At 48.4% G+C, this 14,251-nt stretch overlaps 1 protein-coding gene across 16 annotated transcripts in view; it reads right to left on the reverse strand.

Moving 5' to 3' along the window:
• The window catches only part of Pard3 (par-3 family cell polarity regulator), a 490,400-nt gene extending 477,130 nt beyond the window's left edge, over positions 1-13,270 (reverse strand). For 8 of the 16 annotated variants that reach the window (XM_057753429.1, XM_057753430.1, XM_057753421.1 and 5 more), the window contains exon 1: positions 12,750-13,266. In XM_057753429.1, coding sequence (XP_057609412.1) covers positions 12,750-12,869 — 120 coding nt within the window. In that variant the 5' untranslated portion in view covers positions 12,870-13,266. Of the gene's footprint in view, positions 1-12,749 lie in introns of all 16 variants that reach the window. The other 8 variants (XM_057753425.1, XM_057753427.1, XM_057753426.1 and 5 more) reach the window with 3 other exon arrangements.
• Between the last annotated feature and the right edge of the window lie 981 nt (positions 13,271-14,251).

Genomic DNA, 14,251 nt, shown 5'->3' on the forward strand with positions numbered 1-14,251 from the left:
GCCAGGGCTGGCTTGTACCACAGTTGGTAGAACACTTTCATGCAAAAGACCCTAGGTCCAACACCACACTGTGGGCAGGGATAGAAGTCTCAGGAGGAGCTCAAGGTCATCCTCAGTCACAAAATGAGTTTGAGGTAGATCTGGGCTACCTAAGACTGTGTCTCCAAAAAGACAACAAAAAATAAGCCGAAAGAGTTTATAACTCGGGGCTGTCGGGAAAGCTCAGCGGATGAGGGGTACCTGCCACCAGAAGCTGGTAACCTGGGCTGGATCCTCAGTACTCAGTGGAAAGAGAGAACTGACTCCCATAAGTTGTCCTCTGATCTCCAAACATATACACGTGTGTGCACAAGTGTGTGTGTGTGCACATGCACATACACGCTGTAATAAATGAATACTGTTAAAAAATTCATAATTAAAACCAACAGTGTACCTAACACATGGGCTATCAACTGTCTGCACAAATAAGAACCAGTAAAATTACCAGGCAGAAAAATGGAGGGACTTGGAAAGTCAGGTAGGACAACAGACTGTGGGCAACTGCCATTTTGACCAGCCCCTGAGCTGACATTTCCCATGGTGCACTGGACAATTCGATATCCAGCCAAAGGCAGCTTGGACCCCCACATCCCAAGAGCCAATCACCTGAGAGGTCTGCAGACTGGCACAGACCAGGTACTCTTCATCCTGGTTGCACAGGAACCTGCCTGAGCTTAGCAGAACTGTTGGTACCCAGTCCTGACTCAGCGTCCAGGTTCCTTTGCTGAGTACAGCACAGGCGCTGGGCTTTAAAATGCTCCCTGGCTGTCTCTGCAGGGCAGCGGCTAAGCTCTAACTGTTAGGCGCCACTCGCCAACCTACATAAAATGCAGACTCTGAAACGGAGGGTCAAGATGTTGTATTTCTAAGCAATGTGACTTCTGCTGGTCCAGGGTCCATAGCTAAGTAACCAGGGGCTTTGACAGTCAACTGATCTTCAACAGCGAAAGCAAACTTATTTCCTGAACCCCTAAGCCATTCAAGTTAACTTAAGACAGATGAGAACACGCTCTTCTGGGGAATTCCTGTAGGACTGCACTATCCTACAGTGTGTGGTCACTGTGTGTCCTGTGCAGGGAGACCGCACTATCCTACAGTGTGTGGTCACACCGTGTGTCCTGGGCAGACAGACCGCACTATCCTACAGTGTGTGGTCACACTGTGTGTCCTGTGCAGGGAGACCGCACTATCCTACAGTGTGTGGTCACACCGTGTGTCCTGGGCAGACAGACTGCACTATCCTACAGTGTGTGTTCACACCGTATGTCCTGTGCAGACAGACTGCACTATCCTACAGTGTGTGGTCACACTGTGTGTCCTGTGCAGGGAGACTGCACTATCCTACAGTGTGTGGTAACACAGTGTCACAGTACAGGCTCAACAGCATCAGAGCTGTGCATGAGAGAGACGAACATGCATCATTGTGCAGCCTTGTCCATGATTCCAACATTCCTCACTGGGTAAGTGAGGATTTCATCACCGCCAACCCTCTGTGGGGTGAACAGGTAAGGCCCTCGGTCATCGCATGCACCGCCATCACCACCCCACTCCTGGGAATGGCCGCAACCATGACTGCTCCCTGGTGTCTCTACAGGGTCTCCTCCCACCTCTCGGAAATGCCCTTGAGATAAACTTGACCCGAGAAAATATGGTGAATATTCCTGTGAAAGACACTGTCTCCATAACTCCCCAAGTCAACAGGCAAACAACTCATGCCCCGGGTACAACACTCGGGTGAGCCTTCCACCATCGCTCTGACCTGAGGATCCTTGTGATGCCAAGAGCAAAGACTGGGTAGAGTCCATGAAAGCAGCTTCCCTTTAGTGGCAGGAAGGCAACAGAGCCACTCTCTGTCTAAAACCCTTCCAGTATAGCTTTGCTCTCAAACGCTTCGTTCTCTTGGCTCATTATACAGCCTCATCTGGCCCAGAGCTCACACTTGGAGTAATAATCCTCCTGCCTCTGCCTCCCAAATGCTGAGACAAGTATGTACCACCAAGCCCAGCTTCTGCCAAAGCCTATCAAACACGCGAGTGTTCTAGAATGTTTCCGAAAGCTCTGCTCAGCCTTTTACCAGCAAAGAGCAAAAAAAGCGAAGGAGATGATCAGGAATACGTAAAACCCATCTGCAATTGACAAAGGAAGCTAAGCTTTACATTTCAGCGCCCTTCCTGTGCAGCGATGTTTACAAACAAAATGCTGGAAGGGAGAGTGGAAGTAACATTGCCCAACCGTGCAGCTTTATCACTCTGATCAGGGCCTAGCAACTTCCTAAGTCTCTGTGAGGACAGGAGGGAGCACTACTTTCATGAACACAGCCTCCACGGTGCAGGAGCCCACACTGTGCCCCAGAGTGGGGAGATGGGGAGAAAGGGTCATCTGGAACACAAAGCTATGTGCCCCTAATGTTGTAAGTCTAACCGAACAACACCTCCTGCCCTACCCAAAACTCACCACACCCTCGAGATACCACTCCCTATTTCTCATACAATAAATAGGTCAATTCTTGGGTGAAGTCAAGAGGTGGTTGACAATGGGAGCCCTTAGCTGAACTAAGTATTAAAAGGAGTGTCAACCAATCTGCCAGCCCTTACAAGCAAAAGATGTTCTGTGTTCCTATATGCTGATGTGAGCTGTTCCTAGTCACCAGCTCGAGGTTCACAGAAGGGTAAGAAAGGGCTATGGGCATAGAAGTTATAGAAGCCTATATAATGAAGGCTCCGAGTAGTCACAAAAGGTCTCCTTTCCCATTCCAAATCCAGCACGGGTGGTTTCTATGCCCTACAGTTGTCTCAGAGCTGTTTAGTTAAGGAATCAGGAAGATCTTCAGAAGCCTCAGGCATGTTTCAAATAGAGTACACTTGCAGTTCCAAAGTGTATCCTCCCCAAGATTCAAAAGGTTTTTAAGTGAAAAATACAGATTTGATGCCTTTCAAAATGTTCAAGGAGACTGAGTTGGTGGTGCCTACACGGTACTTCCAGTGCCCTGCATTTCAGTCCCAGCACAGAGAAAACTGGGTGTCGTAGCGACCTAAGCACCCAGGAGAAAAGCACCTAGGAGTGGGACAAGAAGACCAGAAATTCAAGGTCATACTCAACTACTCAGGCTTCATGAGACCATCTTTAAAAATATCAAATAAAGAAATAATTCAAATATAGCACACTGTATGCAATCAGTTTTTATCAAGTTGACATAAACTACAGTCTCCTGGGAACAGGAACTACCTCCATCAGATTGGCTTGTGGCACATCACGGCTGTCAGGCACTTTCTTGATGAATGATTGATGTGGGAGGGCCCAGCCCTTTTGTGGGCGGTACCTCCCCTGGGCAGGTGGTCCTGTATTATGTAAGAAAACAAGTTGAGCAAGGTGTGGAGAAGCCAGTAAGCCTCACTCCTCTGTGGTCTGTGCTTCAGCTCCTGCCTCGGGATGAGCCACAGGGCTATAGACTTCTGAAAACCTACACAGAGCCCTGCTACCAGCCCTACCAGTCCCGCTGCGGCCAGGTACGAGGAACTGGAGCTGGCCACAGCCCGAGTGATCCCAGAAGCTGAGTGAGCCCTGACTCTGTCCCTTCCTACTCTGTCCTAGGGTCTGCAGCAGTAAGTGGCCCTGTAGCAAAAGGAGTTCCTGACTTCTCTGGAGTCTTGAAGATCAGGCACCTGGGGAAAGCTTGCCACATCTTCTACAGGTGAAATGCTAAGGTGCTTCCCGTGATGACGGACTGCAACCTGAAAACTGAAAATAAACCCCTTGTGTGGTGTTTTGTTTTGGTTTTGTTGTTGTTGTTTCATTTTGTTTTGGCTTTTTTGGCCAGTGGTTTATCTCAGAAAGCCACCTTGGACAACACATCCGTCAATTTCCTTTATCAGTGCAGTATGGCAGCTTCCACCGCTGTAGAAAATAGCAGACTAGGTATGCTGGTAATCCAATCCAGTAGTATGGTGACATGCAGACTAGATATGCGGGTAATCCAGCAGCATGGTGACCTGCAGACTAGACATGCTGGTGATCCAGCAGTATGGTGACATGCAGACTAGATAAGCTGGTAGAGCTCAAGGGCTGGAACTGGAGCTGCCCAGCCCTCAAATGTGGTGAGACGAGCATGGGAAGGGGTGGAGGGAGGGTGCAGAGAGCCAAAAGCAGACACACATAAAACTCTTTCACTAGGCATCTTTGCAGCATCCCAGTCAAGTCTCCATTTAGCAAAGGCAGCTGGGGAGCTGAGGAGTAAGGCTGAGGGAACGGTTTAACAACTGAGAAGCCTTCCAAGGGGGTATGGCAACGAAGCATACAGGATGCAGAGGTTCATCGGATGAGAGCTCCCCAGGCAGACGGCATAGACTGCACTGGCCCAAGGAAGAAGGGTTAATTTAGTCCATTGTATTTAAAATCCCTTAAAAAAAATTGTTTCCAATTGGGGTATCTGGTTATCTCTGACACACAATGACATGTTTTATGGGACTCTTGGAACTATAAAATACCTAAAAATGGAATCCTATTCACACTGGCTTATGTAATCTATTTTTAACATCTTTATTGAGATATAATCACAAACCATAAAATTCACTCATTTAAAGTATACAATTGGGGTTAGAAAGATAGTGTGCATTCAGTTATGTGCTTGCACACAGCATGAGGCCCTCAGTCCCTGCCCATCCACCCGTGAGAAAGCAGGGTTCGGTGACCCACACCCATAATCATGACTATTTGGTGTCACGACAAACATTTATATCTAAGTTTTTATATAAATATTTCATTTCTCTTATCTATATATCAAAGAATTTAAGAAAAGAAAATAAACAATATTTTAGGACATTTGGATGTAAAGCTCAAAGTTTTGCTCATAAGTGTCAATATCGATAGAAATCAGAGAAGAAATGTGTTGGGTTTTGTGTTTTGTTTTGATTGTTCATAAGTGTCAATATCGATAGAAATCAGAGAAGAAACGTGCTGGGTTTTGTTTTGACACAGTCACCTGTAGTTCAGAGAAGCCTTGAACTTGCTATGTTGAACTTCCACCTGATCCTTCAGCCACCAACTCAAGAGTGAAGGAATTATAGGTGTGCCTCTCCAAACCTGGTTCTAGGTAATAATGGAGACCGAACCTAGGCCTGTTCTTGTGTAGGCTGGGTAAGCAGTCAAGCGAACAAGCTGAATCTTGAGCACAAGCGTATTACTTAACGGTGTAAATCACTGAAAGACATGAGGCCAGACATAAGGAAGCAAACCCCACGAAAACACATCTTTGCATTAATTTTTTCTAAGTTTCTTAAGGCAAAAATAGTAACAGAGGAAAAATATCAGACCCTCTCCTCCTTTAGTCACTAAACATTAAATTTCTTTTCCTTTTTCTTTTTTTTCTTTTCTTTTTCTTTTTTTGTTTTTTTTTTTTGTTTTTTTTTTTTTGGTTTTTCGAGACAGGGTTTCTCTGTGGCTTTGGAGCCTGTCCTGGAATTAGCTCTGTAGACCAGGCTGGTCTCGAACTCACAGAGATCCGCCTGCCTCTGCCTCCCGAGTGCTGGGATTAAAGGCGTGCGCCACCATCGCCCGGCTAACATTAAATTTCTTTTCATTAGAATTTGACTCTCTGAGCAGGCAAGCGAAGCAGGCCTTTAATCCGGGCACTTAGGAGACAGTAGTTAGGAGACAGAGGCAGAGAGAGTGCTGTGTGTTCAAGCTCAAGGTGGTCTACATATTAAGTTCCAAGGCAGTCAGAGCTACGCCTGTCGAAAAGAAAGAAAGGGAGGGAGGGAAGGACAGTGGGAGAGAGGGAGGGAGAGAGGGAGGGGGAGGAAAAACAGGAAAGAAGGAATGAAGAAAGGGTGGATGGATTTTCTAACACGCCATGGTGGTACACATATGTAACCAAAGGCAGGAGATCACTACAAGTTTGAGGCACCCTGAGCTGCAGAGTAAAGCAGGAACTCAAAAAAATATATATATTCTATTTTCTGTGTCAAACAAAAAAAGGCACCAAAAAGACTTGGCATACTGACCTCAGGCTCTAGTGCTACTGATCTAGGTCTAGACAGGAATGTGGAATTGATGGCTATGGAGGAGGGAGGATGCTGTGTGTGCCTAAAATGCCAGCTCCACCCAGTGGAAAATAACCTATGGAAAGAACCCACTGGCCTAATTGTCCCCCATTTCTTTCCAACCTTGAAAAGAGGAAAACAATGTGTGTGTGTGTGTGTGTGTGTGTGTGAGAGAGAGAGAGAGAGAGAGAGAGAGAGAGAGAGAGAGAGAGAGAGAGATCTGTTGAGCATCTGCCTTCACAAACATGCATCCAACACCACAGGAAGGTAAGACCCTTCCAGGACAGATGGAAGATCTGTCTGCAGGTTAATGGCCCATGTGGGACTTTAAACATTACCTTCAACAAGTAACTCATCCATGAGGAATTGAAAACACCATAAGCCAAGCAGAGCTTCTCCTCAGCCAGATTCATCTTGTGAAGCTCAAATCCTAAACACTTGCGTTCACTTCTGGCCCAGCCCCAAGGATTCACACTGAAAGACATGGAGGCACTAGACCGAGCCTAAGTAGAGTCAGGGCCAGATTCCCACACTGCTTTGGCCACATGCCTTGAACCTGACCCAGCGCAAACTCCAGGACTAAGCACTGTTTGGTCTCACAGACAGACTAGCCTCCTTGAAAATAGCTAACATGAAAGAGAACCTTCCATGTTGTCCAAACTCTCTCATTCTTAGTTCTGATTGTATGCTGTGTGTGCTACATGACAAACAAACAGGCCTTAGGTTCCTTCTAACTAACGGGAGGGAATCAGTGCCTTCTCAGAAGGTCCTTCCCATGTGCTATTTGTGTGATGTGTTTACTCATCCTTTATGATGGCTATGTGACAGACATCTGCTGAACAAGCCAGACTGAAGTGAGGCATTTGTACCAGCACCTCCCTTGGAGGAGAATCACAGCTCCATCCTTCACAGCAGCCTTGAGTCCTACATGGTACAAGAGCTATAGGGAGTCCTCGGGAGACGCACAAAGAGGGCCTCAAACAGCCAAGTACACACAGCCCACTCCCAGAGAGGACTAGCCTGAGCTGAGGGTCAAAGGAAGCCTGCAAAGAGGGAACAAGCATCCTAGAAAGGAAAATCGGGAAAGACAGAGCAGAGGCAGAGAAGTACAGGGAAGTCCAAGGGGCTGGGGTATGGGGTAAGGAGTCCAGAGAAGAAAGCAAGAAATCTCTAGAGACCCTTAGACCTCTGAGAGAAGAGGACACCAGAGAGCTGAATTTTGAAGTATGTTTAACTATGTTTCCTTTTTCTATTTTGCAACAGAAAATGTTGCAAATAATAACAAATGCCTTTACTCCACTAGTTCTTTTTTATTCTTGCCTATATCTTCGCTCAATTACGGCTATAATGTAACTTCCATTAAGTTTCCAGTAAGTTTGCAACTGTGTGGCAAAATGTTACCATGCATTTATTCACATACAAGAAAAAAAGAAAAAGAAAAAACATACCAACTACCAGGCATTTCCTAAAAACCCTGATTCATAAGTTTAATAATTAACAATATCCCAAAAGAAAGTAGATTTTTTAATGTTCATGAGCATACATTGTTTTTATTTATTCCTTTATTCATTCATTCATTTATTCATTCATTGTTCTTTGAAACACTAACTGGCCTGGAACTCACTATACAGACCAAGCTGGCCTGAAACTTGTGACCAGTCCTCCTGCCTCTCACTCCCATTGCTTGAACTGCAGGATTGTGTGTATGTCCCACATCCCCTCCTCTTTAAATTGTATCTAAACAACAAGATGCTACTAGGTCACCCTTAGGAGACTGGTTTGGGAAGCAGAGGCCCAGCCAGCCCATCTGAAACACTTAGAGCACTCTTGGCATTCTCTGCTCCCTAGGCTTACTGAATCAATCTGCCCTTCCGATTGCACCATTGCATGAGCAGGTTTGAAATCAACCAACTCTTCAATTAACTAACACTCTAAACAAAAGAAGCAAAAGCTAAGCAGGAACTACGGGATAGAGGAAAGCTGAGCATGCTCTGCAGGTGAAATGTATCACTGATTCAATCTTTACCTAGCAGCTTCTACAGACTAGATCTAGTTCTGAAGTCATATTCATCAAGTTCAACACGCACTCTCTGCAAAAGAGATGACAAAAGTGAGGGTTAGCTTGCCCAAGGTTAAACAGCTAACACAGCCAGGTTCCCAACATTGTCACCAAAATAAGGCTCTAAGGAGAAGGGAGGTGAGCTAAGGGGTTGCAGCGCTCATCTTGTCTTCAATCCCTTCTCCTGTCTACAGGAGCTCTTCTTTCCAATTAACCCAGGCTCACCTAATCAACTCCGTGTCCTGTCTTTGCTGTCACCAGACCACATGACATCCCAAAGTCTCTCCCTGGCATTTCCTGTGCTCCACAGCCAGATCCTAACATCGGTGCTCCAAAACCCCAAAGTTTCTGTTCCCACAGTACATTCGCTCACACTTTCAGGACGGCCACACACTCTCTAGGTTCCCACACCATGACCCCACTGCAGCCCTGCAGACCTAGAACTCTCCCACTGCAAGGAAGGTGCTTTCTGAGGTCACTCAGCCTCTCAGTTAGAAAGCAGGGCCCTAAACATGGCTAGCCATCCTGCCCACCAAGCCCACTGCAAACCCTAATGACTACAAGATACCCACCACCTGCCACTGCATAATGGTGGCTCCTTCTATGAAGTCCAGAGCAGGGCATTTAGTAAATAGCTTTCCTTCAATAAACCCCATGGTTAAAGCTAAGGTTCTGTGTGTGCCAGAAATGGTAAGTTAGGCTCTGAACACACACAGAGCCACAAATGGTCCTCCAATTGGACACACTCGGTGAAGTATACACATAACCTGTCTACGCACAGCATCTGCTCAAACCGGGTCTTGATAATGGTAGGTAAATGAGGACAGTTAGTTTAACCCATCACCATTCATGACTACCAACATATTTTTACACTAGTGTAAAAATATAGATTACAGCGGGGGCGGGGAGTGGCTCACACCTTTAATCTCAGCAGCACTCAGGAGGCAGAGGCAGGTAGATCTCTCAGTTCAAGGCCAGCTTGGTCTATAGAATGAGTTCCAGGACAGTCAGAGTTGTTACACAGAGAGAGCCTGTCTTGAAAAACCAATAGATGTGTGTGTGTGTGTGTATGAGAGAGAGAGAGAGAGAGAGAGAGAGAGAGAGAGAGAGAGAGAGAGAGAGAGAGAGAGATTGCATATGACTAAGAGTAGGCTATCTAACACTGACTTTTTAAGGACATTTCTGGTACTAAGACATGGTATTTTCCTGGTCGTAAGTTGATTTGTCTAAGCTACAGAGAAAACAGCTCAAACAACACAAACAACATGCCAGAGAATTCACCCCACCACACCACAAAGTGCTTAGTGCACAGAAAACTTGATTGGTTTTTCTTTGCCAGCTCTTTTCCTTCTCCTTTTCTTCTGCTTCATGGGTTTGTGTCCATTGAACTTGCTCTGCCTGCCCACACTTTTCCCCAGCAGGTGGGAGCTCATCATGTCTCATGTCACCTAGCAACCTAGGCAAGATTTTACCACGACCTGGCTACCCAGTTCTTCATACAGGATCTACCCTGTCTTATTAAGCAGAAGAAATAAGAGAACAGAAGTTGCAACACTCACAGCTTTGATGTGTTTGCTCCTTAATGACATTATATGGGAAGGGTGGTATGGGAGAATTGTCTGTATTCTGTCAATCATGTTTTAAATAAAAGCTGATTGGCCAGGCAAGAAGTATAGGTGGGTCAAACAGACAGGAAGTAGAGGTGGAGCGATGAGTACAGGAGTATTCTGGGAAGCAGAAAGCTCCCTCTGCAGTTCTGCCCAGACCACTGAAGAAGCAAGATGTGAGCTGCCCCTCTGAGAAAGGTACTGAGCCATGTGGCTAACATAGATAAGAATAATGGGTTAATATAAGCTACAAGAGCTAATAAGTCACTTGAGCTAAGGGGCCAATCAGTTTATATAATCTTATGGAGACCTCTGTGTGATTTTTTGGGGGACTTGCGGGCTGTGCAGAAACCCCAACAGCCCGGCCCTTCATGTTACAGAAGGGAGAAGTGTGAAAGCCTAAAGATGAATTTCAGCCATCGCCTAACCATCCAAGAGGAAAAACAAATGGATGAAAGAAACAGCTTTTAAGTTAATTTGTTTACTTTATGTGTATGGATATTCGTCTGCATGTATGGGTACCACATTCATGTAGCGCTTGCCGAGACCAGAACAGCATTAGATCCCCTGGGACTGGAGTTATACATGGTTGTGAGCAGCCACCATGAGAGTGTTGAGAATTCAACCCAGGTCCTCTGGAAGAGCAGCACTTAGTTGCTGCTTGATTGGTTTTGGTTTTTGGTTTGTTTGGGAATTTTTTTTCCTTTTAGGCAGGATCTCATTCTGTAGCCTTGGGTGACCTGGAGCTTACTCTACAGATGAAGCTAGCCTTGAATTCACAAAGACTGACCTGCCTCTGCCTCCGAGTTCTGGGATAAAGCTATGTGTTACCAAGTCCAACCCTTTGTACACTTATGAGTCAACTTGTGATACAATGGTTAAACTCCGAATACTATAAAAAAAAAAACTATGTGGGTGGGGGAGCAAGTAGCCCTGGCTGGCCTTGAATTCTAGGTTCAGAAAGACTGTCTCAAAACAGAAAGTGCAGAGAAACTGAGAAAGACAACAACAAAATGACCTCTGATCTCTAAACACACACACAAACACACCACCTCCTAAACTGAGCCTTTTTGGAAACCAGTGAATCACCCTTGACTCTCTTATCTCTAGCAATCCCTCTCCCTTTCTTGCTTTCTCCCACCTGGTCATCTCACAATTACTCCTGCTCTTTTTATGACCTCTTCCCCAGCCAGTCCCTTCACCACGGAGCAGCCACTGCTGACAGTGAAGAACAGGCCACATCTATCAACAAGGGTGTTCCACTCCCTCCATCCAACATCCCAGACACATCTTCTTCCCACAGCACAAACAAGCCACTCCGTGGCTGTCTCCACTGAGGAGCCACAGGAATCTTGCTTTAGATTTTCACTATCCCTCTTCTAGGAAGAAGCCTACCGGTCCCTTAAATGCCTAGAACCCACAACACAATAAATGCTTTAGTTTGACCTAGGATAGTAAATGCTTAAATTTCTATGGAAAAATTAATAATTCAGCCAAACAGTCGGTCACTGTGTATTCCCATAACAGGCAATTTGACCAAGTTGACCATTTCAGCTTGCGGTATGCAAGATGAAACACGGCTAGTTTTACAAACAAAATCAGCAAAGCAGAGAGCAACGGCACCATGCATTCTGCTCTGGAACTAGGCACACTTTTTTGCACTATATGTTACTGCCATTTTTCTTTTCTCTTTTTCTACAGCTAACAATGTTGGTCTGCAGAGTACAAAGACAACATTACAACATTAAATCACCAACTGTCAATCAGAAAGGATGCTTAAAACACTTAAGCGTGAAGTTACAGAGGATTTCTCCTCTTGTCAGCTTTACAAGATAAACAGGTGCCCAATTTCCACAAACGTTGTTTGATTTTTCAATGAATTCGACCAACTGGAAGAACACAGCTGTTGAACTCAGCATCTCCTATCCCCGTATCAGATTCCTAACCATCCCCCCAAAGTTGCCTTAAAGGGACAATTTTGTTATTTTTTCCAACACAGAGTAAAAGCAAAATAAAACAAAGGTGTGACCATTTTGCCCTTCCTTAATTTCAGAGAAAAATGGAGGGTGGCCCCTGAGCATTCGGCGACTTAGGCAGACAAAGCCACCTTCCCCTTCTCGCTTGTTCCGAAGTCACAGAAGGCAGGCCACTCCACTGCTGAACAGACAGCAGACGGGAAATACCAAAGGGAACACATTCCACTCTGGTACAAAGGAAATATCCTCAGGTGCTGGAGCGAAACTTCAGCGTGGGCTGTTGTCAAGCAGAGAGGGTAAAACAGTCTAACAAAACGCCCTTCCACTTCTGCCCCACAATGGAGGAATGCGGTTTAAGGGAGACAATGTTACTCCAGCAGGAAAACAGAGAAACCGACGCTCCCCCGACCCCAGGCCCTCTGCAGCCCCGGCTCCGCACAGCTTGTCCAGCGAGGTAAGGGTAGAGGTCGGGAGGGAGCTCCGACTCCAGAAGCGAGTCCAGATTGAGATGTTTCAAGGAGCCTAACATCGGTCGGAACCACTCCATCGCCCCCACCGGAGTCCATGAGTCCGGGTCGACCCAAGTGTACGGGATCACCCAACTCTTTCCACACCCCCCAAAGTTCCATGGCCAACCCTCCGCGGCAGGCCTGCTCGGGGAGAGGCCTGGAGCTGGATTGCCAGGGCCCGCGGTCGGCTGGGCAGAGGCGCCCCGCCAGGCAACGCTGCGCCTCCCGCGTGCCGCACTCAGCCTCGCCCGGTACTGGCTCCGGGCGCCGAGCCGCCCACTCCTAAGCCCCGAGGACCCAGACCCTGTCCAGGGACTGTGCGGGTGGCGATCGCGGCCCAGCCCGAGTGCGCCGAGAACTTTGCGGTCGCAGGGTCCGAGCCGGGGGCGCAGACGAGGCCGCCGGGCTGCCGCACTTTCCCTTTCCCCGCCTCCCGGTCTCCCTCCTCCGTCTCCAGGAAGCGCCATATTGATCCCCGCGCCTTCCCGGTCCGCTCCCGCCGCGCGCCCCAGGCCACTCACCTTGGCCACGGCCTTCCGGTAGCGGGTCACCGCCTGCTGGATGAGGCTGAAAACTTTCATGCGGCCGTCTCCGCACGGCACGACCACCCGGGTCCTCCCGAAGCACACGGTCACTTTCATGCCGCCGTCCCTCGCTGGCCCCGGCCGGAGAGGCACTGGGCCCGGCGACTGCTGCACGCAGGGCGCGGTGGGGCCGCTGCGCCGGCGCGCCGGCGGCTAGAGGCGCGAGCAGGCGGCGGCACGGAGCCGCCCGGCTACCATGTCCAGCCCGGCCGCCTTCGCCTGGCCTCGCCTGGCCTCGCCTCAGCCTGGGCGCCTACAGCCTCCGGCCACCTGTTCGGTGGCTTGGCGTCTTGGCGCGCTCGGCGGCGGCCCGGGGCCGTGTGGCGCTCGCGCTCAGTCAGGACTCCGAGGAGGGGACCGCGAGGCGGGGAGGAGGAGCGGAGCGGCGGCGGGCCGGGCGCACAGCACCGCGCGCAGGCGGCTGGAGGAGGCGCAGGGCGGGGCGCCCGGGAGGCCTCGGCCGCTGCCCGGCCGCTTGGGTCAACGCGCGGCGATGCGCATCGCAGCCCGCGGCACTGGGTTTGGGCCGGCGCTGGGCAGGGCGCGTCCTCCTCCTCCAACCCGCTTGCTCTAGAGCTGCGGCGTTAGGCCCACTCGGGGACGCCCCACCCACGCCCCCAAGGGCTCCACCGAGGTCCCCTCCCTTTCTTTGTGACTTTTAATCCCCTTCCTGGGAGAAAGCAGTTTAGGCTTGGAGACGCCCATAGAACCCAGCAGCCACCGAGTCGTCCCGGAGAGGATAGGGACCCGACTGCGGAGGAAGCACCAGGCCAAGTCTCTTTCTGTCCGCAGCGAGCAGGCAGGCTCTCAGTTCTAAGTGCCTGGCTCCGGTGCAGGGCCGGGCGGCGCTGTTCTGTAGCAGAGATTAATTAGCTGGTCCCGAGAGAGGCTGGAGACGCTTGGACGCCCTGGTACTTCCTCTTGAGGCCACTATTTACCTTAAAGTTTCTTGGTGAGTCACTTGTTTAAATAAGTAGAACTTAAAACCCAGTTCAAATATATTTGTTTCTTGAAAATTCTTCAATCTAAGCAACTTAACAAACCCTCTGAAAACCGTTCTAGGATATTCCCTCACCAGGCTGGCTCATGGCTCATAACTCAGGCAGGCACTGACACACCCCCAACTCCCTAGGGAGTGGGTGACATGCAGACTCTAAGACGTTTAAATACTACGTGGACCAAGTCTAGAAAAGTGACTGAAGCTGGCCTCCGACTTATAAGATGTCCCTAAATAAATGTGTACCATTGTCTTCAAAGAATGGTAAACTTCAAGAGAGCCGCTGTTGGCCTGCTTGTCTGTCACTATATAGAAAGTTCATTTTGGCAGGATTTGTTCATATTTTGCAGGACTCCCTTGAACCCATTAAAGAGCCTGTGAGCCCCAGAAGAACTTAAGCACTTAAAGCCAACTCTGGGGATCGTCCATCTATCCCTCCTCC

Source organism: Chionomys nivalis, chromosome 21 (genome assembly GCF_950005125.1).
Source record: "Chionomys nivalis chromosome 21, mChiNiv1.1, whole genome shotgun sequence".
Classification (NCBI taxonomy): domain Eukaryota; kingdom Metazoa; phylum Chordata; class Mammalia; order Rodentia; family Cricetidae; genus Chionomys; species Chionomys nivalis.